Below are 23,323 nucleotides of genomic sequence, written 5' to 3'. Positions count from 1 at the left end.
TGTTCTGTCATGACAGATCTCAGCTACTCTCAAGTTTAAACAGTTTGCATTATTTTATTGCAATGTTTTTCCTTATTCAGATTTGTTTCAAGACTACAGTTACCATTAGACTTCACTTTGATGTTTAATGCAGTTATTGCAATTTGTTGTTTTATCACATTAGATTGGTTTATTTACATTTCAAAAACCAGAAGCTATTCATTTACGAATGTGATTGCGCTTTAGTTTACATATTTAAATGTTCAGATATTAAAATTTGAATGAGGCAAAACAGCATGCTTTTTCTCTCAAATATATTGGTATAATCATTTGTTTCGGATGTACTGTAATTATTTTCTGTATAAAAATTAATTTGGTGTTCAAAAAGTCTTTTTTCAAACTTGAGTCTTGAAAAAGAGGGGGTCGTCTTATAATCAGGGCTGTCACATATTCGGGCCAATACGGTAATCCAGATAATAGGCATATTAGTGTAGCCGACATGACTTATAGTCCATCGAATTAGACGTTTAAGGCCATTATCCATCCTAGTGTAGACGTAACCAAATAAAGAAAATAATCACCTAATAAATCCCAAGCATCTTAGTTTGGAGACATCTAATAGTCAAAAAGCAAGCATAACTGTTGTGCTAACCTGTGACCAGCCCTCGTACAAAGGCAGAATGTAATGAAAAACCGATGTCGATATTATCCGATATAATTTCAAAAGGCTTTTATCGGCCGATATTATTAGCTGATAAAATATTAGGAATATAATACCAGACAGCTCTAGTTATGGTAAAACCACAGCTGCATTTTCACAGTATACTCAGTAATGTGTTTTTTTTTTGTGTGTGTTTAGGACACAATGGGAGGCCGCTTTGACGTGACGCAGTCGTTCACGGGCGAACTATCGGACGTGCAGGTGTGGTCTCGAGTGCTGACGGCGTCCGAGATCTACGAGCAGGCGTCGTGCGGGGCTCACTCATCGGGCGACGTGGCATCCTGGGAGCCGGAAGCCGTGGAGCTGCACGGCGGCCTGTCCGAATTCCCCTTCGACCCGTGCCACTGAACATTACAACCCAACTCGCGGGGACTTTATGGAACGGCCTGTCAAAAGAGCGGATGCCGGCGCACGTAATTGGATGAGCCCGTTGCGTAAGCGGCACGTGAGGTGAGCGGTCCGCGCGAACCCTACCTCAACGTGTCAGCTCGCTAATGGGCGCCGCCCCCTCGGCCGCCCGTTGCTTAGCGCCGCTGCTCATGATCCCGTCTAATTCTCGGCTTGTTAGCGCACGCACACTCGCGCGCACCTTTTGGCGCCCGGGCAACTCAGGTGAAAGATTATACGCTGATCTGCTAACTGGTTTTAGTTGCACTTTAAACTTTTTGCCCCAACAAAGTAAAGCACTTTGCACCAGGGGCTTCATTTTAAACCCTTGCTATTGGCGTCAAGGTACTATTTTTGTCATTATGAGCTCCTCTACACAATATAAAAAAAATACAAATAAAAAAAAATGCAAAGGTTTGGACAGCTTAGCGACAATGACCAGCTGTAAATATTTCTATTTTTTTATTATAACGCCAAGTGATGCTTATATAAGGGCAAACAACAGATGTATGTATTAATATGTATTCATAATATTCCTGTTTTTGCTACTCGCCTTTGATGCACATTTGATAGTCATTCTCTTTGTGTCTTTTCTGTAAATATAATCATTTCTTTTTGATGACATAAGACAGTGAGTTCAGTCCAGAGTCGCAGAGCCAAAACTTTTAACTTGCAAAATGTCAAAGTTAAACATTGAAGACATTTGAAATAAAGTTGTACTTAAATTTGCCTTTTTTACACGCTGCTTCTCCTGAGTACTAAACGCGGTACTATCATGCGGCACTAGAGGGAGTGCTCAATGTTGATGTATAGTTATGGAATGGCATTTCAACAAGGGTATGTACATTTTTTTAGTGCTGAAACGATTAATCGATTAACTCGAGTATTCGATTGGAAAAAAAAGATTCAAATTAAATTTTGCTGCTTCGAATATTCGTTTAATTAAAGTGGCATTGTCATGGTTTGTTTTTGATCATGTTTGCATTTAGTTTCATTGATTTGGGTGGATACACTGCCTTCTAGTCTGTCTCATTTTACATGGCCAAATCCAGCTGCTCCCTGTTAAGACAAACATAAGCTAGGTTTTTGTTTGAGCTAATGTTTTTTATTGCATTCGTAATTTAGCTTAAAGGTATATTTAGCCATTTTTTGTGGGAATATGTGTCTGAACCATTTGTTAAGAGCATTGTTATAGAAAAAAAAAAAAAAAAAAAAAGTATTTCATTGCATTTAAGCTAGTGGACTTTGGCTATTAAGTTAGCCAATTGTTCTTTTGTTGTACATATGTAGATCCTTATTATATATATATTTTTTTATATACCGTTTGAGGCCCAGCTCAGGTATTTTAATTTTTCATGTTTATCCGATTACTCGATTATTTGAACTAACAAGTTCATTGATTAATCGACTACTAAAATAATCGATAGCTGCAGCCCTAGTGTATTATCAAGCGTAATGAAATTTTTAGTACGAAATAAGATTTTTTTTTTAATTAAGATGTAGAAGTTTTTGAGTGAAAGCAGTAAAAAAAGTTTTTTTTTTTTTTTCCTAGTCACTTCTGAGATGCAATTGTTGGCTGTTGGTTCAATATTAGATGAAATGTCTTGTTTTTTCATGTATATTTATAATTGCTTCTTACCTAAAGAAAATGTTTTTTATCCGATTACTCGATTAATCGATAGAATTTGCAGTCGAATACTCGATTACTAAAATATTCGATAGCTGCAGCCCTACATTTTTTAAATTCTTTGTAGGGCTACAACTAACGAAAATCAGATAAATGTCACTTCTTCCAATTACCACAATTGGACAAAATAATGGAAACACCTTAAAATATCAACAAAACCTAATTTAATATGGTGTAGGTATCGATTTATACATCTTGTGAATTGTTTCCAAAGGAATTTCAAGCCATTCTTCAGTTCGAAAACCCTCTAACTCTGTTTGAGACGATAGCGTCTTAATTGAATCTCTAAAACTGACCATAAATGCTCAATAATGTTAAGGTCTGGGGATTGTGCCGGCCATACGAGATGCTCAACTTCATTAGAATGTTCCTCGTGCCATTCTTTAACAATTATGTTCAATGATTATGATGTCAAAATGTTAGGTGTTTCCATTATTTTGTCCAACCCCTGTACCTCCACAATTTACCTTGAAGTTGTTTTCGGCATGCTGTAAGTAGCAACGAAGACAAAATGGATGACTGTTTTCTTCAAAAATGATATTTTATTACAGCTTCCTGACATGACTATAGTCTACAACTTTACTGATTATCAAATTTGTCGGAAACTATTCAGTAATTGATTTAATTAGTTGTTGCAGCCTTATTAAGAAGCTAGATTAGACAGTAAGATATCAGAAAATTAGCAAAAATGTGAATTGTTTAAGGCTGCAGCTGTCGATTATCTTAGTAATTGATTAATCGATGAACTAGTTAGTTCGAATAATCGAGTAATCGAATAAGGAACATAAATTAAAATACCTGAACTGAGCCTCAAACGGTATAAAATAATTAATGAGGATCTAAGTACAAAAAAAGAACAGTAGGTTAACTTACATAGCTAAAGTCTGCTAGCTTAAATGCTATAAAACGCTAAATTTTTAACTTTTTTTTTTACAATGCTCTTAACAAATGCTCAAACACATATTCCCACAAAAGACAGCTAAATATACCTAAAAACTGAATTTCGAATGCATGAAAAAAAACAGCTCACACAAAAACCAAGCTTATGTTGGTCTTAACAGGGAGTAGCTGGATTCCACAATGTGAAATGAGTTATGTCTTATTCAATGTTGCCATTAGAGGCAGTGTAGTCACCCAAATCAATACAAATAAACGCAAACACTTTCAAAACAAACCATTACAACAACGCCATTTTAATTAAACGAATACTCGAAGCAGCAAAATTTAATTTGAATCTTTTTTTCTAATCGAATTACTAATAGTTGCAGCACTAGAATTTTTTTCCAAAGTAAAAGCAGATATTTGTTCATGTCCTACTTTGACGTAACAAAAATATAATGAAGAGAACTGATATTTAAAACTGATTTATATAGTTATATATATATGTTATAAAAAAATTAAGAATTTAGACAAGTTTAAGGTGAAGAAGGTCTTAAATGGTTATCAAAATAGTTGTCAGTTGGATTCCAAAACATGTAGAAGAACCAGAGCCATTATCCACACTATTAATCAATTAAGAACGTTCACAAACACTTGTACAGTTAGTGGAATAAAAACTATTTCAAAATAATTTCAGGTTCATGGCAATTGACGGCACTAAACGTCCAATCCATTTGAACTGGGAGGTTGCATGTCTAATAGTGATAAAATCATTATAAGTATCAATTTAGTTTTTAAGAGACACGTGACTGGACGTCTATCATCGTCAATGGCACTGAAAGTTAAAAAAATAAAAATAAACAACTGATTTTCCTACTCGCCAAATGATTTTGGAAAAAAAAAGAACAAACCTGAGTTGGTCACTTGTGTGTCCAAGATTTTACGTTGTTGTCCGTTTTCTTCTTTACTTTGGTAAAGTTGTAGCTTGTGTCTTGCTTTTTAGCAGTCAAAACAATTCGTCGACGTTGTCCTTTAGTCGCTGACTCAACTTTTTCAGCAGGTGCACTTGACATTTTAAAATGAAGCCAAAAGACAAAAAAGAAAAATCAATTTAAACATCACAATTAAAAACAATACCAGACTTCCCGCTGTTTCTTCTTCTTCGGCTGCTTTTCTCCGTTGTGGCTTCTCAACAGCGCAATGTCGCCACCAAGTGGATAAGTGTATTTGCAGAAATCGTCAATCAAAACCCAAAAATACGAATTTTAAACACAAATACCACGCCATGAAGATTGTCTATATTGTCTATGTTGAAAACCTATAAATGCATATATTAACTATTATACACTTACATTAATATTTAAATATCCCTACTGCGTGTTTTTACAGCATTTTCAGCCATTTATTTTAAATCAAGTCTGTAAACATACTTGACTTCCCTGAAGTGATGAACAAAATTCAAATTTTTTTCCTAAAATTTACACATCTATCAACAGAAATTTATCATAAATAGCATTGTGACCTTTAATAATCTTCTTTTCTGACGAAAAACTAATATGAGGGCGCCATTTAGTGGTCTACAATAGGATTACATTCAAATTAAATAGAAGTTTAAAAAATATCTGGAGTTAAACTCATCGACTGCCACTCACGGTGAGTCTACCCACGCACCACGTGTTCACTGTAGGGTTCCGCCCACTTGTCCGTCATTTTGACTCTGTATTTGCATTGATTTCAATTGATGGCGCAATTTAAAATGCATTTCATGGAAGACCCGGTGCTTTCTGATGCCGCAAACTCACTGGATCTGTTGCATAAAAGGCGTTATGAGGAAAAGCTTCGTTCTATACAGTCGCCAGATCCATATTTGATGCCCAAATCGATGTTTTTCGACCCACTGTCTTCGCCCTGTCTGCCTGACATCTCCTACGCTGATATTTAAAATGATCTTGTCCACACAAAATCAGCCTATTCTCACGAAAAACTTCAAGAGCTTGGACGCTTATAAATACTTCGTTGCTGGTTGGGTGAAACAGGTCCTCGTTTGGCAGGAATCTATCTTGTGCTTGGAAAGGTGAGTTACGAAATTTTCAATTCGAATTCTTTTGTTATTGCTAACATCCACTGTCAAGTCTAATGTATTTCATGTCGTTTGTCAATGGAGTTAAGGCTTTTAATGTTTATATGGTTTAGCGATAGCACGCACTACATACATACGTGTATGTTGTCGGCGATTAGCCTAGCAGTGATCTTAATTGTGGTTATTTGTCAGCCCCGTAGACGAGGCCAGTTTCCCTCACTTGGTACCAGCTAAATATTATTCAAAAAATATCGATGGTGGAAGAAAGGGAAGTCACAAACATCTTGAATTTGAAACTATGTCGTACTACGTCGTATGTTGTCGGCGATTAGCCTAGCAATGATCTTAATTGTGGTTATTTGTCAGCCCCGTAGACGAGGCCAGTTTCTTTTACTTGGTACCAGCTAAATATTATTCAAAAAATAACGATGGTGGAAGATAGGGAAGTCACAAACATCTTGAATTTGAAACTATGTCGTACTACGTCGTATGTTGTCGGCGATTAGCCTAGCAATGATCTTAATTGTGGTTGTCAGGCCAAAACCCTCTAAATATATATTAAATGCATCTTACCGGATATAAAATGACTACTACATAGTCTGTGGTGATTTTTTGGTGTCCAATTTTCACGTCGAATTGCAGCCGTCCATTTCGCTCTTCTATTTGGATCCCTCGGAATACGGTAAAATTTCAAGTCTCTCCTTCCATCTTCTCTGTTAGTGCAACCAACAGCCACACACGCCTTCACCATTTTGATTATTAATGTTAAGGAGCAGAAAAACACGCCGTAAATAGGAGAAATGTACGTAGCCGTAATAGGTTAACACTATGTTTTGACGGACAAGTGGGCGGAACCCTACGCGAACACGTGGTACGTGGGTAGACTCTATTGACGGTGATGGACGTCCAATCCAATTTGACTGGGAGGAGCGAGGTTGGCAGCGATCGTTAAATCCCTTCACGCCCTCCCAGCCTAAATGGATTGGACGTCAATCGCCGTCAATGGCAGCAATAGTATACAACCGTCCTACTGTTCAAACGGCTTTAATGTTATTCCATAAATTGACTCTGGCTGCCACTGACAGTGATTGACGTCCAAATAATCCATTTGGACCGGGATCATTCAATAGCATGTGTTGGTAATTGCTAAATTTCATTGTTGTTTTATTCAAGATTTTAGGTATGCTTAAATTTATACATGCAACTTTTGTATTTACTAGGGCTGTCAAACGATTAAAATTTTTAATCGAGTTAATCACAGCTTAAAAATTAACTAATCGTAATTAATCCCACTTCAAACCATCTATAAATATGCCATATTTTTCTGTAAATTATTGTTGGAATGGAAAGATAAGACACAAGACGGACATAAACATTCAACATACTGTACATAAGTATTGTATTTGTTTATTATAACAATAAATCAACAAGATGGCATTAACATTATTAACATTCTCTTAAAGCGATCCATGGATAGAAAGACTTGTAGTTCTTAAAAGATAAATGTTAGTACAAGTTATAGAAATTTTATATTAAAACCCCTCTTAATGATTTTGTTTTATTAAAATTTGTAAAATGTCCAATCAAAAAATAGACTAGTAGCTCGCCATTGTTGATGTCAATAATTACACCATGCTCACTCATGGTACTAACCCATAAAATCAGTTGGACCCAAACGACAGCAGAGGGCGCCAAACACCAAAAAAAAAGTAACAAGCGGACATTACACTGTATTGTCATTTTGGTCTATCTGAGCGGGGCATGTGCGTTAATTGCGTCAAATATTTTAACGTGATTAATTTAAAAAATTAATTACCGCCCGTTAACGCGATAATTTTGACAGCCCTAAAATTTATATGTGGTCCATGCAAAAACAACTCATTTTAAAAGCAACTCTGGTTCATCTAGCACCCTCAAAATTTCGCACTTGATGAGTGGGTTCCAGGATCCAGACACACAAATATCCAAACATTACAAAGTCAGCTTTCCACCATTTATCTACTGAAACACTAATGTGTTGTTTTGTCAGCGCAAAGAGACACAAAATACATCAAAACGGAGTTCCTGTAGTCAGCAAAAAGTCTGGCAATTACAATCGAAATTCACTGAAGATCACGACGGGAAATGAGGAGGCTCCATTGCAGGTCAGTAGAAGAAATACACTGAGGACACAGGTAAAAAAAAAAATTGTGATGTAATTTTGACTTATTCACTGCCATTGACGGCGCGAGACGTCCAATCCATTTGGATAGGGAGGCTCTAGCGCCGTCAATCACTATGAAGTCTATAGAAGTATAGATACATTGGTATGAAAAAGTATCTGAAAGGTTCAGATAGTAGTCACTGTTTTTTCATTTGTGTGATTTTGACAAAGATCAGATCATATTTGATGGTGATTTTATGCAAAAATGTGAGAAATTCCAAAAGGTTCATACTTTTTCATACCACTGTAGAAGTCAAGGGACTCACAAAATATGACGCCAAACAGGATGACGCCCACTACAGCCATGATGATCATCATCTGGAAGAAAGATACAATAGAACATCATTCTGCTATCAAAAATAAAGTGTAAGCATATTTTCAGCCTGATCTAAATTCAAAGAGGATGATGCACTGCTGGCTGGGTGGGACGGTAGGGCGTTTGAGATTAGCGAGAGCAGAACCGAGCGCCTGCATATCTGTTTGTGCGCCGGTGCTGGAATCACGTCACAGCTGTCCGCTTAATCCCCGACGTAATCCGGATTGCAGTTTCCGACTTCCTGCTCGTTGTCACTCAAACTATGATGTGAGCTTCCTTCGCCTGTCCTGATTGGACACTTCAGAGGCACCTTCTGGATGATCATCATCACCATCGCCGGAGGTGGAAAAATGTTCTTTGACTTTGTACTCTACGCATTGCCATTGATCATAATAAGTGTCCAGTTGTGTTAAAATTGACCAACCTGTCACTTTGCTATATCATAACTTCATATTTGAAATGCTTTCTTAAAACATGAAAAAATGTTATTTATCGTGTAAATTGTGACATTTATCACCTTATAAATTCGTTACCTGATAACGCGAAAACAATTACACTAAAGCCTGGAATTCATCCAAACGATGAATTTATCTCGTTAAAATGTGAAATTCATCACTATATGGCATTAAATTTTAAGCACTTTATCACTGGAAGTCCTGTTTTTTTTGGGGCTATAAAGAAAGACCAGAAAGACGTCAAATGACTCCAATACCAAACTGACTACTTGGCTTTGTCAAACAATAGACCACTCAAACAAGCAATCAAGCATACAACACTGCTGTATAGTCGCTGTCTAGGTGTGAAGGAGGGGTTTCACTCTGGATAGCTAGAATTAGCATCTTGAATATTTGCAAATTCAGGGCTCCCTTTGCTTTGTCAAACACGGAGGAACACAGAGATGGCCAGTCGCCGTGTTCTACAAAAATTGACAATAGGGTTGTTCCGATCATGTTTTTTGCTCCCGATCCGATCCCGATCGTTTTAGTCTGAGTATCTGCCGATCACGATATTTCCCGATCCGATTGCTTTTTTTTGCTTGCGATTCAATTTCAATCATTCCCGATAATTTTTCCCGATCATATACATTTTGGCAATGCATTAAGAAAAAAAATGAATAAAACTCGGACGAATATATACATTCAACATACAGTACATAAGTACTGTATGTGTTAATTATGACAATAAATCCTCAAGATGGCATTTACATTATTAACATTCTTTCTGTGAGAGGGATCCACGGATAGAAAGACTTGTGACTTTGTATATTGTGACTAAATATTGCCATCTACTGTATTTGTTGAGCTTTCAGAAAATGATACTGTGGCCATGCCCAAATGCATGATGGGAAGTGGAACCATGACTGTGCGTAGTGCTACCAATTGATATATCTTTCTGCGTTGGGAAATGACACAAGGTGTTCAGAAAAAGATCAAATGCGACCTTGCTTACTCACATTGCTTCCCATTATATTTCTAATCGTGGGGAGAGGGATTGTAAGGCTTTAGCCAATTAAAAAAAGGCTCTACAGGCTGCCAAAATTCACTCTACTCATTATACGCTGCCTTATATCTCTCTCTATATAGGTAAAACGGCGCCATTACAGAATTTATCCCGATAATGGGATGTATCACGTTAAAATATTTAACGCAATTAATGCATACGCTGCACGACTCACTCACGCATTGTCGCACTCAATCTGTAATGGCGCCGTTTTACCTATATAGAGAGATAAAAGGCAGCGTAAAACGAGTAGAGTGAATTTTGGAAGCTTTTAGAGCCTTTTTTTCATTGGCTAAAGCCTTCCAATCCCTCTCCCTACGATTAGAAATATCATGGGAAGCAATGTGGTGAAGCAAGGTAGGAATTGATCTGTTTCTTAACACCTTATGCTATTTCCCAACGCAGAGAAGATATATCAATTGGTAGCACTACGCACAGTCATGGTTCCACTTCCCATCATGCATTTGGGTTGAATGGCTGCAGTATCATTTACTGAAAGCTCAACAAATACACTAGATGGCAATATTTGGTCACAATATACAAAGTCACGAGTCTTTCTATCCGTGGATTCCTCTCACAGAAAGAATGTCAGTAATGTAAATGCCATCTTGAGGATTTATTGTCATAATAAACAAATACAGTACTTATGTACTGTATGTTGAATGTATGTATTCGTCCGAGTTTTATTCATTTTTTTCTTAATGCATTGCCAAAACGTATATGATCGGGAAAAATTATCAGGAATGATTGGAATTGAATCGGGAGCAAAAAAAAAGCAATCGGATCGGGAAATATCGGGATCGGCAGATACTCAAACAAAAACGATCGGATCCAGAGCAAAAAAACATGATCAGAACAACCCTACTAACTAGTATGTCCCATTTGGTTTACACAGAGGATAAAACTGGAAGAGTTGAACAGACAAGTAAACACTTAAAAAGAAAAGTCACATCCTGTCAGTAGTTTGGTCTATTTTATGGTGGCTTTTTCACCACAACCTGTCTTCTGGGCTTGAAAGTGACAACAGGCCAGCTAGAATAACACCAGTTTACCCCTCCCCCATCAGCCAAGGCACCCCTGCTCTGCAAACACTCAAGATGCTAATTGGAGCAATCCAACCCTTTGGTTTTGCGAGTATGAATGGGAATGACTAATGAGGACAATAGTGCTCACAAAAGATATGCCGATTAGGGTCATATGATCCTTCTCTGGTTACAAAAGTGATTTGTATCAACTAATCCACCCTTGGTAGTTCTAGTGTTAAAATGTAAATTGTAATCACCTTATAACATGAATCCCAACATGTTAAAATAAAATTCAGTACCTAGAAACATTCAATTTACCATGTTAAAATGTGAAATTCATCATTCTTTAAAGTGAAATGTCACTTAAATGTGTAACTTTTCAGATTATTTAAAAAAAAAAAAAGGAAACCTCAAGGTCCCACCTTGCAGTTCTTCCACCAGTACTTGTTCTTGAGCTTGGCGGCGCTGCTCTCGAACTGCGAGGCGCCGGCCTGCAGGGCGTCGGCGCGGTCGTCCAACTCAGATAACTTCTGGTCCCGCTCCAAGACCTTGTCCACGTTCACTCGCATAATATCCACCACCTGTGACCGCCACCCCGAAAACACAAGATGGCATCGAACTACACATAAAAAGCTCCTCAACATACTTCAACATGGATTTTTGGCAGCAAAATGCAGGCAAATCACCACTTTGGTCTAAAATGAAAATCTTCAAATCATGCCAACATCATTACTGAACACCAAGATGCGAAAAAAACAAAAAGCAGCAAAGGCTTCGCGTTTCTCACCTCGTCCACTTGCGCCTGCGTCTGCTGCAATCGCCTGTTGCTGGTCAGGTTGGGGGCCGCGGCCGGGGGGCCCCCCTCAGAGTCGGGGCCGCCCGGGGTTCCCGTTGCATCCGGAGTAGACCTGACAGTTTTATTCAAGATTTTAGGTATGTTTGAATTTATACATGCATCTTGTGTATTTACTAGGGCTGTCAAACGATTAAAATTTTTAATCGAGTTAATTACAGTTTAAAAATTAATTAATCGTAATTAATCGCAATTAATCGCAATTCAAACCATCTATAAAATATCCCATATTTTTCTGTAAATTATTGTTGGAATGGAAAGATAAGACACAAGATGGATATATACATTCAACATACGGTACATATGTACTGTATTTGTTTATTATAACAGTAAATCAACAAGATGGCATTAACATTATTAATATTCTGTTAAAGCGATCCATGGATAGAAAGACTTGTAGTTCTTAAAAGATAAATGTTAGAACAAGTTATAGAAATTTTGTATTATTTCCAATCAAAAAATAAACTAGTAGCCCGCCATTGTTGATGTCAATAATTACTTACACAATGCTCATGGGTGCTGAAGCCTATAAAATCAGTCACACCCAAGCGCCAGCAGAGGGCGTCAAAACTCCATAAAACACAAATAACAAGTGGGCATTTCACTGTACTGTCAAATCTGTCTGAGCGTAGGATGTGCGATAATTGCGTCAAATATTTTAACGTGATTAATTTGAAAAAAATTAATTACCGCCCGTTAACGCGATAATTTTGACAGCCCTAGTATTTACTAAATGAATATTTATGTACAGTTTTTTTTTTTTTAAGTTGAATGTTCAATACACCTTTGCCTTAACTCGGGGGTCACCAACCCACGGCTCTAGACCCGCATGCGGCTCTTTAGCGCTGCCCTAGTGTCTCCCTGGAGCTTTTTCAAAAATGTTTGAAAATGGAAAAATATTTTGTTTTAATTACGGCTGTCAAAATTATCGCGTTAACGGGCGGTAATTAATTTTTTAAATTAATCACTGGGATCTGGGCTATCTGCAGGCCATTACATTAACAGGATGACACATTTGTCATCTTGGAAAATGACAAACACATTTTCAATTGAAGGGATAAGAAAGCAGTCTAAATTTTCAATGTAAACTTGTGCATTTATTGAAGATTTGACCCAAGTGGCTTTGCCTGACATGCAGCCCCATATCATCAAGGACTGAGGGAATTTTGATGTCTTCTTCAGGCAATCATCTTTGTAAATCTTGCTGGAACGGCACCAAAAAAAAGTTCCAGCATCATCACCTTGTCAAGAGTCAAGAATCTGCATTGGACATGGTGATGATGCTGGAACTTTTGTTTGGTGCTGTTCCAGTGAGACTTTAAATGGCCCAAAATTACCTAATCGCCTGGCATGGACTGCCACTGACGGCCATAGACGTTCAATCCGTTTGAATCCTCCCACTTCAAACGGATTGGACGTCTACTAGTGATAAACTGATTCCAATTCACACTAGAAGCTTGTTTCTCTGTTAGTTGTTTATAGAATATCCTAGAATGATTTCCTGACCAATGTATCGATAATCGTTGTATCACCATATCGTCAGATCATCGTTATCGTGACCTTTGTATCGTAAATCGTATCGTGAGGTACCAAGAGGTTCCCACTCCTAGTATAAATATTGATATATATTATATTATAATTATATTATAAATAAATATACTGTACAGAAAGCCAAACATTTTGGAACATCCTTAGTTTGTGGTATGCCGCAGGATTTTTTCCAATGTAAAAACGTCCCACAACAGAGAAATGGCTGAAAAACGCTGGTCTATAGGATGCACTGCTCCAGACATATTTGTTTTTTCTTGTCCAATATGGCTCTTTCATCATTTTTGGGTTGCCAACCCCTGCCTTAACTCATTCGCTGCCTTTAACGGCAATAGACGTCCAATCCAATTGCACTGGGAGGGCTCGCAGCGACCAATCGATGACCAATTATTTTTCAGAGTAGTCGACTAATCGGTTCATATTCAAATTCTGTTATTTACTGTTAATATTACAGAAATCGGAATATTTCTTAATATTTTAAAAAATATATTTTATTATTTAAATAAAAAAAGAATATTTACATTTTTCTTTCGATTTTTTTACTTTTAAAGGGTATTTTTTGAAAATTTTAAAATAATTTTTAAAGATTATACTTTTTATACTTTTTAAAATTCAAATTTTTAAAAATATACTTTTTTTTCCTTAGAAAAAATTAAAACAAAAATAAACATTTATTATAAAATGTTTATTATTACTTGAACGTTACATGAAATATAATTCAACCTTTTTTTCTATTCATAAAAACATACATTTTGGAACAGATTAGGTCATTGCCCGTCTTAAAATTTCATTGTGGATATTGAGGGGAAAAAACAGCCATATTGGATGTGGCAGATGTGCTCCATAAAGAAACTCAAGGGGGGGGAAAAAAATCAAGCTGAAAAGTGCAACTTAGTTGCACTCTCAGTCAGTGCAACGGCAGCCAAATTAAAATGATACTTGACTTTTTGATTAATGGCAGTTGGAGGCCGAATGGCGTACGTCACGACACATGACATAATTGCACAAATACACAGGAAACATTCTCTTAACAGCACATAAAGCAACTCATACCGTATAATAAATTTGAAATTTCTACAGATATAAAGACTTTTTGTGGGGAGTGGGGTGGCGCAAACACAAACTAAATATTGAGCAGTTTGACGTCAAATCACGTTCAACAGGCACACAGATGAACTTTGAGATTTCAAATTGAATTTTAACAAGAAAATGTGACCCAAAAAGTGAAATGATGCTGTACTCACATCTCAGATGCACGATGATGACGATGATGATGATGATGATGATGATAATCCAGTCCGGGACAGATAGCAAGGGAGGGGTAGGGGGGATTTAAAGACAACCGCAATCTGGGATGATAAATACCGCGCAGGCGCAAAAGCACTCTGACAGACAGTTGCCTTCCGATTGATCACTTTTACTCTGCTGCTATCTGCTGGCTAACATGTGACATTACATGGAAACGTAAATTAATATTGTTTTATTAACGTGCGGCCATATTGGTAGGGGCAACATTCCCATCAAATGCAATGCCGACAGCCGAGACATTGAAAGTCACAATTTGATCATTTCTCAAAAGTTTAAGATTAACAGGGATGTTGTAATGCACATGATGCAAAAAATGATCCAAATGAGGGACGGCTAGCTTGACTTCGTTGTTCCTTGTGGAGGCTGGCTTGACCACTGTAGTTTTGCAGGTGAGCAAGTTCACACAGTTTAATGTTATGCTGACTTCGACGGAGGTCGGACTTAGTAGCAAAATTTGTGGTCTTTCCCCCACCTCCACAGCATTGTCGTCTTTTTACATTATTTACAGTGGCTGCTGCTGGCCAAAAAAAAAAAATCTAATATCCCTCCTCATTGAAGGGGGCAGAGGAGGGGTCATATTGTTGATATGAATCTGTCGGGGCTGTTTAAGTGTGAGTGTGCATGTGTGTGGCGGGCGGGGGGGTTGGGTGTCAAGTCATCAGTCAATCAAACGTGCGTTTAAGTGGGGGGGAAATGGACCGGCACATTCAGCAATTGAAAAGGGATAAATGTAAGTCTGAACATCATGAAAATAATTCACTAAATAATGGTAAGGTCTATTCTATCCTTACCACATATGGGAAGACAATCTAAATTACCTATATAACCGAACTCATTCTATAGTGCAAATAAGACTGCTTAAAAGTTGGTGGGGACAATTTGAGCATCCTGAAAATTTGCTAGTATTATGTCCCTACTGTCCCTATGCAAACCTAAGCACTATGACGTAATTTTAATGTGTCAATGCAATGGCTTTGATGGGAACGTCGTCCCTAGCAACATTGCGATCTGAGGCCATGTTGGTAGGGGCGATAAAAGGCTTTTTCATTATTCTGCTGTGAATTCTAAGAGTTTTTGGAGGTATATCGCAGTCAATGGCAACCAGTGAGTTGTGGAAAATGTTGAAAGCAAACTGTTGGCCTGTTTATTTAAACAGTAACCTTTTTGAAATAATACATCGATTCTTGGCAAGAGCATATTTTAACCTATTGGGGTGCAAAATATGGCGATATATCACCATGTCGGTATATGATTACCCCCCTACTAAAAAGGTATTCCCAGCTCCCTTACAATTCTCCAGTATACTATGCCATTATCTTTTATTTTTTGCCCCTACTAGCTCAGAGTTGAGGTAGGCTCGCAACTCAAAAGGGGCGTGTCCTTTCATCCCATCTATGGTGGAAAACTAAACATATTCGACATGTTTATTTTGCACCTTTAGTGTGCGCGAACTTCACGATAAACTAGGTTTAACGTCTTCCTGCCGTTATTGGACGTTGTTACAAAACGATCGCTGTCAGAGAGGGTGGACGTCATTGCGATGATTTAAGTTGCTGGGTGTTTCCCGGAGAGACCGTAGTCTTCGTCCTTATTCGTCCTCTGACGCACTAAAGCAGCTGTGCACACACACACATACACTCATCTATAAATAGTGTTTGTCTTCACATGCACAACGTTTCTCCCTCCTGTCAGCTTTTTGCTCGTCTTCCTCCTCCTCTTCCTCTCAGTGGTGCTCGTCTTGGCGTCTGGGCGTGAGTCATCTTCGACTTTGGCCGATCAGTGACGCCGGAACCGCAGCGCCAACTAGAGGATGCTGGATCCCAATGAAGCGTTTCTTCACAGCGGTCGTGGGTGGAGCCTATCCTATAGCTGACGTTGGGAATGATGTGGGGTACACCTGGATTGCTGTTCAGCCAGTTTTAGGGCACGAACAAACAATGGACTAAAAACCGATGACTGTGAGGGTGTATACATATAGAAATGACTGGTCATCAATAAACGTCAGGTTGCAACTTAATAAGATGCAATTGATGGTGACAAACATGGATCGGATGTCTATCATTGCCAAGACTGCCAATTAGTTGTTTGGGCATAGCCAAACAACTAACTGGTCGCCAGTTATCATCATGCGTCATACGGATAAAGAGTGTCTGGTCACCAACCGATTGCATGGCATATACAGATCAACAAAGACTAGTCGCCAGTAAACTCACGCTCACACAGATGTAAAGTGACTGGTCACCATCCAACGGCAGAACACAGAGACCAACAATGGACTGGTCCCCAGTCAACATCATGATCACACAGACAAGAGTGACTGGTCACCATCCAATGGCATAGCACATCCAGATAATGGACTGGTCGCAAGTCAACATCATGAATCAAAGACATAAAAAAAAGACTGGTCACGATCCAATGGCATAACACCCAATACTAACTTGTAACGATCGTCAGGCAACATAATGGCTCATACAGGCAAAAAGTGACTGGTCACCATCCAATGGCATTGCACATCCAGATAATGGACTGGTCACCTATCAACATCATGACTGAGACATAAAAAATGACTCATCACAATCCAATGGCACCCGAGACCAACAATGGACTAGTCGCTAGTCAACATTATGCTCACAGAGACAAAGAGTGACTGATCACCATCCAATGGCGTAGCACATCGAGATAATGTACTGGTCGCCAGTCAACATGATGATTCAGAGACATAAAAAATGACTGGTCACCATCCAATGGCATAACCTCCGAGACCAAAAATGGACTAGTGGCCAGTCAACATCATGGCTCATACAGGCAAAAAGTGACTTGTCACCATCCAATGGTAATGCACATCCATATAATGGACTGGTCGCCCGTCAACATCATGACTCAGACATAAAAAATGACTCATCACAATCCAATGGCACTCGAGACCAACAATGGACTGGTTGCTAGTCAACATCATGCTCACAGAAACAAAGAGTGACTGGTCACCATCCAATGGCGTAGCACATCCAGATAATGTACTGGTCGCCAGTCAACATGATGATTCAGAGACATAAAAAATGACTGGTCACCATCCAATGGCATAACCTCCGAGACCAACAATGGACTGTTGGCGATTCTACATCATGGCTCATACAGGCAAAAAGTGACCGGTCACCGTCCGATAGCATAGCACATCCAGATAATGGGCTGGTCGCCAGTCAACATCATGGCTCATACAGGCAAAAAGTGACTGGTCACCATCCAATGGCATAACACATCCAGATACAGTAATGTAATGGTTGCCTGTCAACATCATGGCTCATACAGGCAAAAAGTGACCGGTCACCATCGAATAGCATAGCACATCCAGATCATGGACTGGACGCCAGTCAACATGATGATTCAGAGACGTAAAAAATGACTGGTCACCATCCAATGGCATAGCATATTCAGATGAAAGATTGGTCGCCAGTCAACATCTTGACTCAGACATAAAAAATGACTCAGCACCATCCAATGGCATAACACCATGGACTAACCATGGACCGGTCGCCAGTCAACATCATGGCTCATACAGGCAAAAAGTGACCGGTCACCGTCCGATAGCATAGCACATCCAGATAATGGGCTGGTCGCCAGTCAACATCAAGGGTCATACAGACAAAAAGTGACTGGTCACTATCCAAAGTTCCAAAGTTGACGTCACCATGGTTACAAGTCCAGGGAAGGATGACGTCACGTGCGTGCGAGCCGAGTCATGTTGTCTGCACTTTGGCATTTTGGTCTCATAGTGATTTTTGTCCTTCTACAAACACACCGCCGCGCATGCGCACATGGGCGCGCGTGACGACACCCATCGAGGGCGTGGACGCGCGGTGAGGAGAGAGCGGTGCGCGCACGCACGCACGCACGCCGCCTGGCAGTCACGGCGGACGAGAAAGAAGAAGATAAAGAAAAAGAAAAGGAAGAAGAAAAGATGCGGCGAGGAAGAGGAGGAAGATGGCCGTGATTCCCACCACGCCGCGCGCGCGTCACTAGGCAACATGGGCTGCATCGGATCCAGAAGCATCAGTAAGGCGCGCCATGTGCCGGGACGGGAGTGTGCGTGCGTGCGTGCATCAAGGTGCTCAACGTCACGTGATAGCCCTCCGTTTAGGCTCGCTTTTATATACGCGCGCAAGTATTTCTATTTGTGCGCTACCGTACCGGCGTGTGCGTGCTCGGAAGTAGACAGTGCATGTGAGCGTGCGCGAGAGAGACTCCCCCTTCCATCTTGACGTGCGACTTAAGGTCATTGCACCCCCGAATCCTTCCCCCTCCCCCACCTTTCCTCACCTTACCTTGTGCGTCTCGTGCGTCACGTTGATACGTCATAAACTGGAGACGCGCGCGCACACACACACGAGTGCAGGATGAGTCAGAGTGGGGTGCGTGCGTGACAGGTGCATGGCTAGGTGTGTGTTAAGGTTTGAGTAAGTGTTAAGTCTTTGGCTGCCACTGACAGCAATAGACGTCCAATCCGATCCCCTCTCCGTCCAAATGGATTAAATGTCTGTGGCCGTCAATGGCAGTGAATGAACTGTAAACGTTGTCTTTGTGCAATGTTTAACATTTTTAAAGTAAAGCAAATGGAAATGTATATCTTTTTAAAGTAGTTTTTTTTTTTAATATATACATATATATTGAATAACAATTTTAAAAAAGGGAAACATTTTTATAGTCTCCATGGCAGTGAATGAGTTAATATAAAATGTATTTTATAAAATAAAATAAATCATAAACACTAGATTTAAATCATACTCAATTTCTAAAATACAAATTTCAAATAAAAAAATAAAAGAAAACATGTCAATATTCGATTAAATTCAAGAAAAAAAAAAGTATCTTTTTTTTTTTTTTTAATTTAATTATTATAAACGTAACCCTAAAAATCCCAGTCCAAATGGCTTGGACGTCTAACGCCGTCAATGGCAGTGAATGAGCTAATTGTAAACGTTCTCTTTATTTGTTGAATATTTATTTTTAACCTTTTTAAAGTCAAATAAAGGGGAAATGTGAGTATCTTTTAAAATTAAGTTATAATATTTTTTATATATATTTTGAATAAAATCAAAATAGAAAATATTTTGAATATTCTATGGCAGTGAATGAGTTAATACAATTCTCTATTAAATGTATATATTCTTAATAAAAAAAATCTTTAAAACTAAATTTATATTATATCTAATTTCTTAAATATAAAATTATTTTAAAAAAAAAAGTTAATATTCTGTATATTGAATGTTAAGTTTTTATTTGTAATTTTTAAAGTAAAAAAAAAAGTATAGTTTTACATTTATTCTTTACATTTAATTAAAAATATATATAATTATTATAAACTTAACCCTAAAAATCCCAGTCCAAATGGCTTGGACATCTATCACCGTCAGTGGCAGTGAATGAGTAAGCGGTTTGCTCCCAGATTAGGTCAAAGGCCAAATCGGGACACATTTGTGTCACCATAGATATCGTTTTCATCATCAACGTACTTTTCGCTTGTTATGATGTCGCTTGACCTTGCCATGTCATTGATCTCCACCCTTCATGTGGTCACTTTGTATCCCAAGAGGTCAGGTTTCCATCTTGCTAACGTCCTTAGAAAGCCAATACCTGGCTATTTGGAAGAAGAAAAAGTGGGGTGACGTGACATTGTTCTCATTTGTAAACCTCACAGCCCTGCCCGTCGCTGAGAACTCCCCGCTGACGCGCGTGGGATCTATTTCTCGCTTCTTGGAGGAAAACGTCTACAGACTTCCGGGCGACGGCCTGCGCTAAAAATAGAAACGGCAAGACGGAGGTCAAACAGAGGAGGAAGAAAAACGGCACGGCAAATTTGGGTCAACCGCGAGCTCTCGTCCCGGGTTCGGTCTCCCCGTTCCCTTGGGGTCGGATCTCAGAAGAGTCTGTAAATTTGAGAAACGCGCTCGCTTAGTGGTGAAAAGGCCGCGTTGTGTTTTCGCCACCTGCTGAGCGAGCCGTTGAGTAGGTTTCGAGGAAAAGGACAGCTGGGAATGTGCTAATTCCTTGTCAAATTCACACATACACCCGCACAATCACGTCTGGCTAATTAGCCTTTCAAAGTGTTTTCCAGGCCGATTATTCTGGAACAGTCGACGTGTCATAGGCATGGTTGATGACACATATTGACTTTGTATGGACCATGTATGTATATACAGTGGGGCAAATAAGTATTTAGTCAACCACTAATTGTGCAAGTAGTCCCACTTGAAAATATTAGAGAGGCCTGTAATTGTCAACATGGATAAACCTCAACCATGAGAGACTGAATGTAGAAAAAAAAAAACAGAAAATCACATTATTTGATTTTTAAAGAATTTATTTGCAAATCATGGTGGAAAATAATTATTTGGTCAATACCTAAAGTTCATCTCAATACTTTGTTACGACCCCTTTGTTGGCAATAACGGAGGCCAAACGTTTTCTGTAGCTCTTCACAAGCTTTTCACACACTGTTGCTGGTATTTTGGCCCATTCCTCCATACAGATCTCCTCTAGAGCAGTGACGTTTTGGGGCTGTTGTTGGGCAACACGGACTTTCAACTCCCTCTACAGATTTTCTATAGAGTTGAGATCTGGAGACTGGCTAGGCCACTCCAGGACCTTGAAATGCTTCTTACGAAGCCACTCTTTGTTGCCCTGGCTGTGTGTTTGGGATTATTGTCATGATGAAAGACCCAGCCCCGTCTCATCTTCAATGCCCTTGCTGATGGAAGGAGATTTTCACTTAAAATCTCTCGATACATGGCCCCATTCATTCTTTCCTTACACAGATCAGTCGTCCAGGTCCCTTTGCAGAAAAACAGCCCCAAAATATGATGTTTCCACCACCATGCTTCACAGTGGGTATGGTGTTCTTCGGATGCAATTCAGTATTCTTTCTCCTCCAAACACGAGAACCTGTGTTTCTACCAAAAAGTTCTATTTTGGTTTCATCTGACCATAACACATTCTCCCAGTCCTCTTCTGGATCATCCCAATGCGCTCTAGCGAACCACAGACGGGCCTGGACATGTACTGGCTTGAGCAGGGGGACACGTCTGGCAGTGCAGGATTTGAGCCCCTGGCGGCGCATTGTGTTACTGATAGTAGCCTTTGTTACTGTGGTCCCAGCTCTCTGTAGGTCAGGGGTGTCCAAACGTTTTGCAAAGGGGGGCAGATTTGATGTGGTAAAAATGTGGGGGGCCGACAATGGCTGACGTCCTTTACGTAAAACAATATTTTTAAGCAAATTTTAGCAAGCCATTTTGTGTGTCACATTTGCCTTATTATTATTATTTTTGAGCATTGTGTAATTATTGACATCAACAATGGCGAGCTACTAGTTTATTTTTTGATTGAAAATTTTACAAATTTATTAAAACGAAAACATTAAGAGGGGTTTTAATATAAAATTTCTATAACTTGTAGTAACATTTATCTTTTAAGAACTACAAGTCCTTCTATCCATGGATCGCTTTAACAGAATGTTAATAATGTTAATGCCATCTTGTTGATTTATTGTTATAATAAACAAATACAGTCCTTATGTACCGTATGTTGAATGTATTTATCCATCTTGTGTCTTATATTTCCATTCCAAAAATAATTTACAGAAAAATATGGCATATTTTATAGATGGCTTGAATTGCGATGAATTACGATTAATTAATTTTTAAGCTGTAATTAACTCGATTAAAAATTTTAATAGTTTGACATCCCTAATATTTTTCCTAAATGACTGCATAGTCCAGGGGTGGTGCTCAATATACTTTTCGCAAAAATAATCGGTAATTATTTTTCTCTATGAACAAAATGATCGTTTTTGGCAACCCTAGTACTGAACTTAAACACTGACACACACAGTGTTTTGATGTTGTTGTCCAATGAAACCTGAGTTACGTTTAGCAGTTGTGTTGTGGCAATGAGGCTCTAGCCATCTTATTGACATCTTCATCCATAACGCTTGCCCTTCTTGACACTTCTAAAGTTGAAGGTCTCCTTTTTTTTTTTTTTGTCTCCAGCAACCGATGCGGTGCCGGTGCGCAAAGATGGAGATCAGGTAAAACGTCTCGTGTGTTCATTATCCACCCAATGTTGTGTGTCTTCAATCTTTCCTCTTTCAACTCCTTCCTGGCTTTCTGTTCCTCGTCCTCGTTAGCATGGCCGTGCAGAGTTTTCCTGGGAAGCAATCAATGTGAGTCTGCTCCTTTCCTCTTCAGACACCTCCTCTCCTTTCTCTTGACACTTTTAAAGCCTTGTTAGACTTGCTGATTAGCCGCTAGACTTTTCATGTTCTGTCTGTTCTTGTCCCGATGGGTCATCTGACAGCTGTCCATGGAGGACACCACGTCCATCCTGCCGCGACTCAAGAGGAAGTCGGCTAACTCTTACGGCATCGGCGCCCTGGCTAAGTCGTCTCTGACAGGTGTGTCAGGTGTGTGTCTGTGCCGGTAACGCCTCCCCCATGTCGCTCCACTCCGCTCGCTCCTCACAAGCTCTTTCGTCGACACACTTTTCGCAAAAATCTTGTTTTTAAAAAAACTTGAAAAACAAAAATTTTTTAAATTATACATATTTTCACTGTTTATTTAATAATCTTTTCATTTTTATTATTCGTAGAGTACTTGATTATTTAAATTTTTTTAATTATTATTTTTGTGAATTTTTTTTAACTCTATTTTTTTTTAACTCATTCACTGCCATTGATTGCTCCATAGCTCTAAAATGTGATTTGCAAAAAAGTTTTTTTAAACTTTAATTTTTTTTTTTTACAGATTTGATTATTTTATTAACAGTAAATATTTTGTTCTTAATTTTTG

At 38.8% G+C, this 23,323-nt stretch overlaps 4 protein-coding genes across 8 annotated transcripts in view; 2 read left to right on the top strand and 2 right to left on the bottom strand.

The window, feature by feature from the left end:
* Nucleotides 1-4,945, bottom strand: part of LOC130910254 (voltage-dependent calcium channel gamma-6 subunit-like) — a 30,354-nt gene extending 25,409 nt beyond the window's left edge. The window contains exon 1 of the mRNA XM_057827374.1: nt 4,565-4,945. The gene's annotated coding sequence lies outside the window, so the exon portion shown is untranslated. The remainder of the gene's footprint in view (nt 1-4,564) is intronic.
* The window catches only part of LOC130910249 (neuronal pentraxin-2-like), a 20,749-nt gene extending 12,854 nt beyond the window's left edge, over nt 1-7,895 (top strand). Inside the window, exons 6-7 of the mRNA XM_057827365.1 lie at nt 839-1,924; nt 7,763-7,895. Of these exons, the coding sequence (XP_057683348.1) occupies nt 839-1,048 (210 nt within the window). The 3' untranslated portion in view covers nt 1,049-1,924; nt 7,763-7,895. The remainder of the gene's footprint in view (nt 1-838; nt 1,925-7,762) is intronic.
* LOC130910255 (vesicle-associated membrane protein 2-like) lies at nt 6,745-18,268 on the bottom strand. The gene is made up of 5 exons (XM_057827376.1): nt 14,423-18,268; nt 11,565-11,685; nt 11,200-11,358; nt 8,203-8,254; nt 6,745-7,895 (listed from the first exon to the last, which is right to left on the bottom strand). Coding segments are annotated over exons 1-5 (351 nt in total). The 5' UTR covers nt 14,425-18,268; the 3' UTR covers nt 6,745-7,878.
* The window catches only part of LOC130910250 (uncharacterized), a 19,416-nt gene continuing 13,666 nt past the window's right edge, over nt 17,574-23,323 (top strand). The window contains exons 1-4 of one of the 5 annotated variants that reach the window (XM_057827366.1): nt 17,576-18,536; nt 22,526-22,563; nt 22,663-22,698; nt 22,833-22,938. In XM_057827366.1, the coding sequence (XP_057683349.1) occupies nt 18,299-18,536; nt 22,526-22,563; nt 22,663-22,698; nt 22,833-22,938 (418 nt within the window). In that variant the 5' untranslated portion in view covers nt 17,576-18,298. Of the gene's footprint in view, nt 18,537-22,525; nt 22,564-22,662; nt 22,699-22,832; nt 22,939-23,323 lie in introns of all 5 variants that reach the window. The other 4 variants (XM_057827367.1, XM_057827368.1, XM_057827369.1 and 1 more) reach the window with 4 other exon arrangements.

This window comes from Corythoichthys intestinalis, chromosome 22, assembly GCF_030265065.1.
Source record: "Corythoichthys intestinalis isolate RoL2023-P3 chromosome 22, ASM3026506v1, whole genome shotgun sequence".
Classification (NCBI taxonomy): domain Eukaryota; kingdom Metazoa; phylum Chordata; class Actinopteri; order Syngnathiformes; family Syngnathidae; genus Corythoichthys; species Corythoichthys intestinalis.
This window is presented reverse-complemented; position numbering and strand designations above follow the sequence as displayed.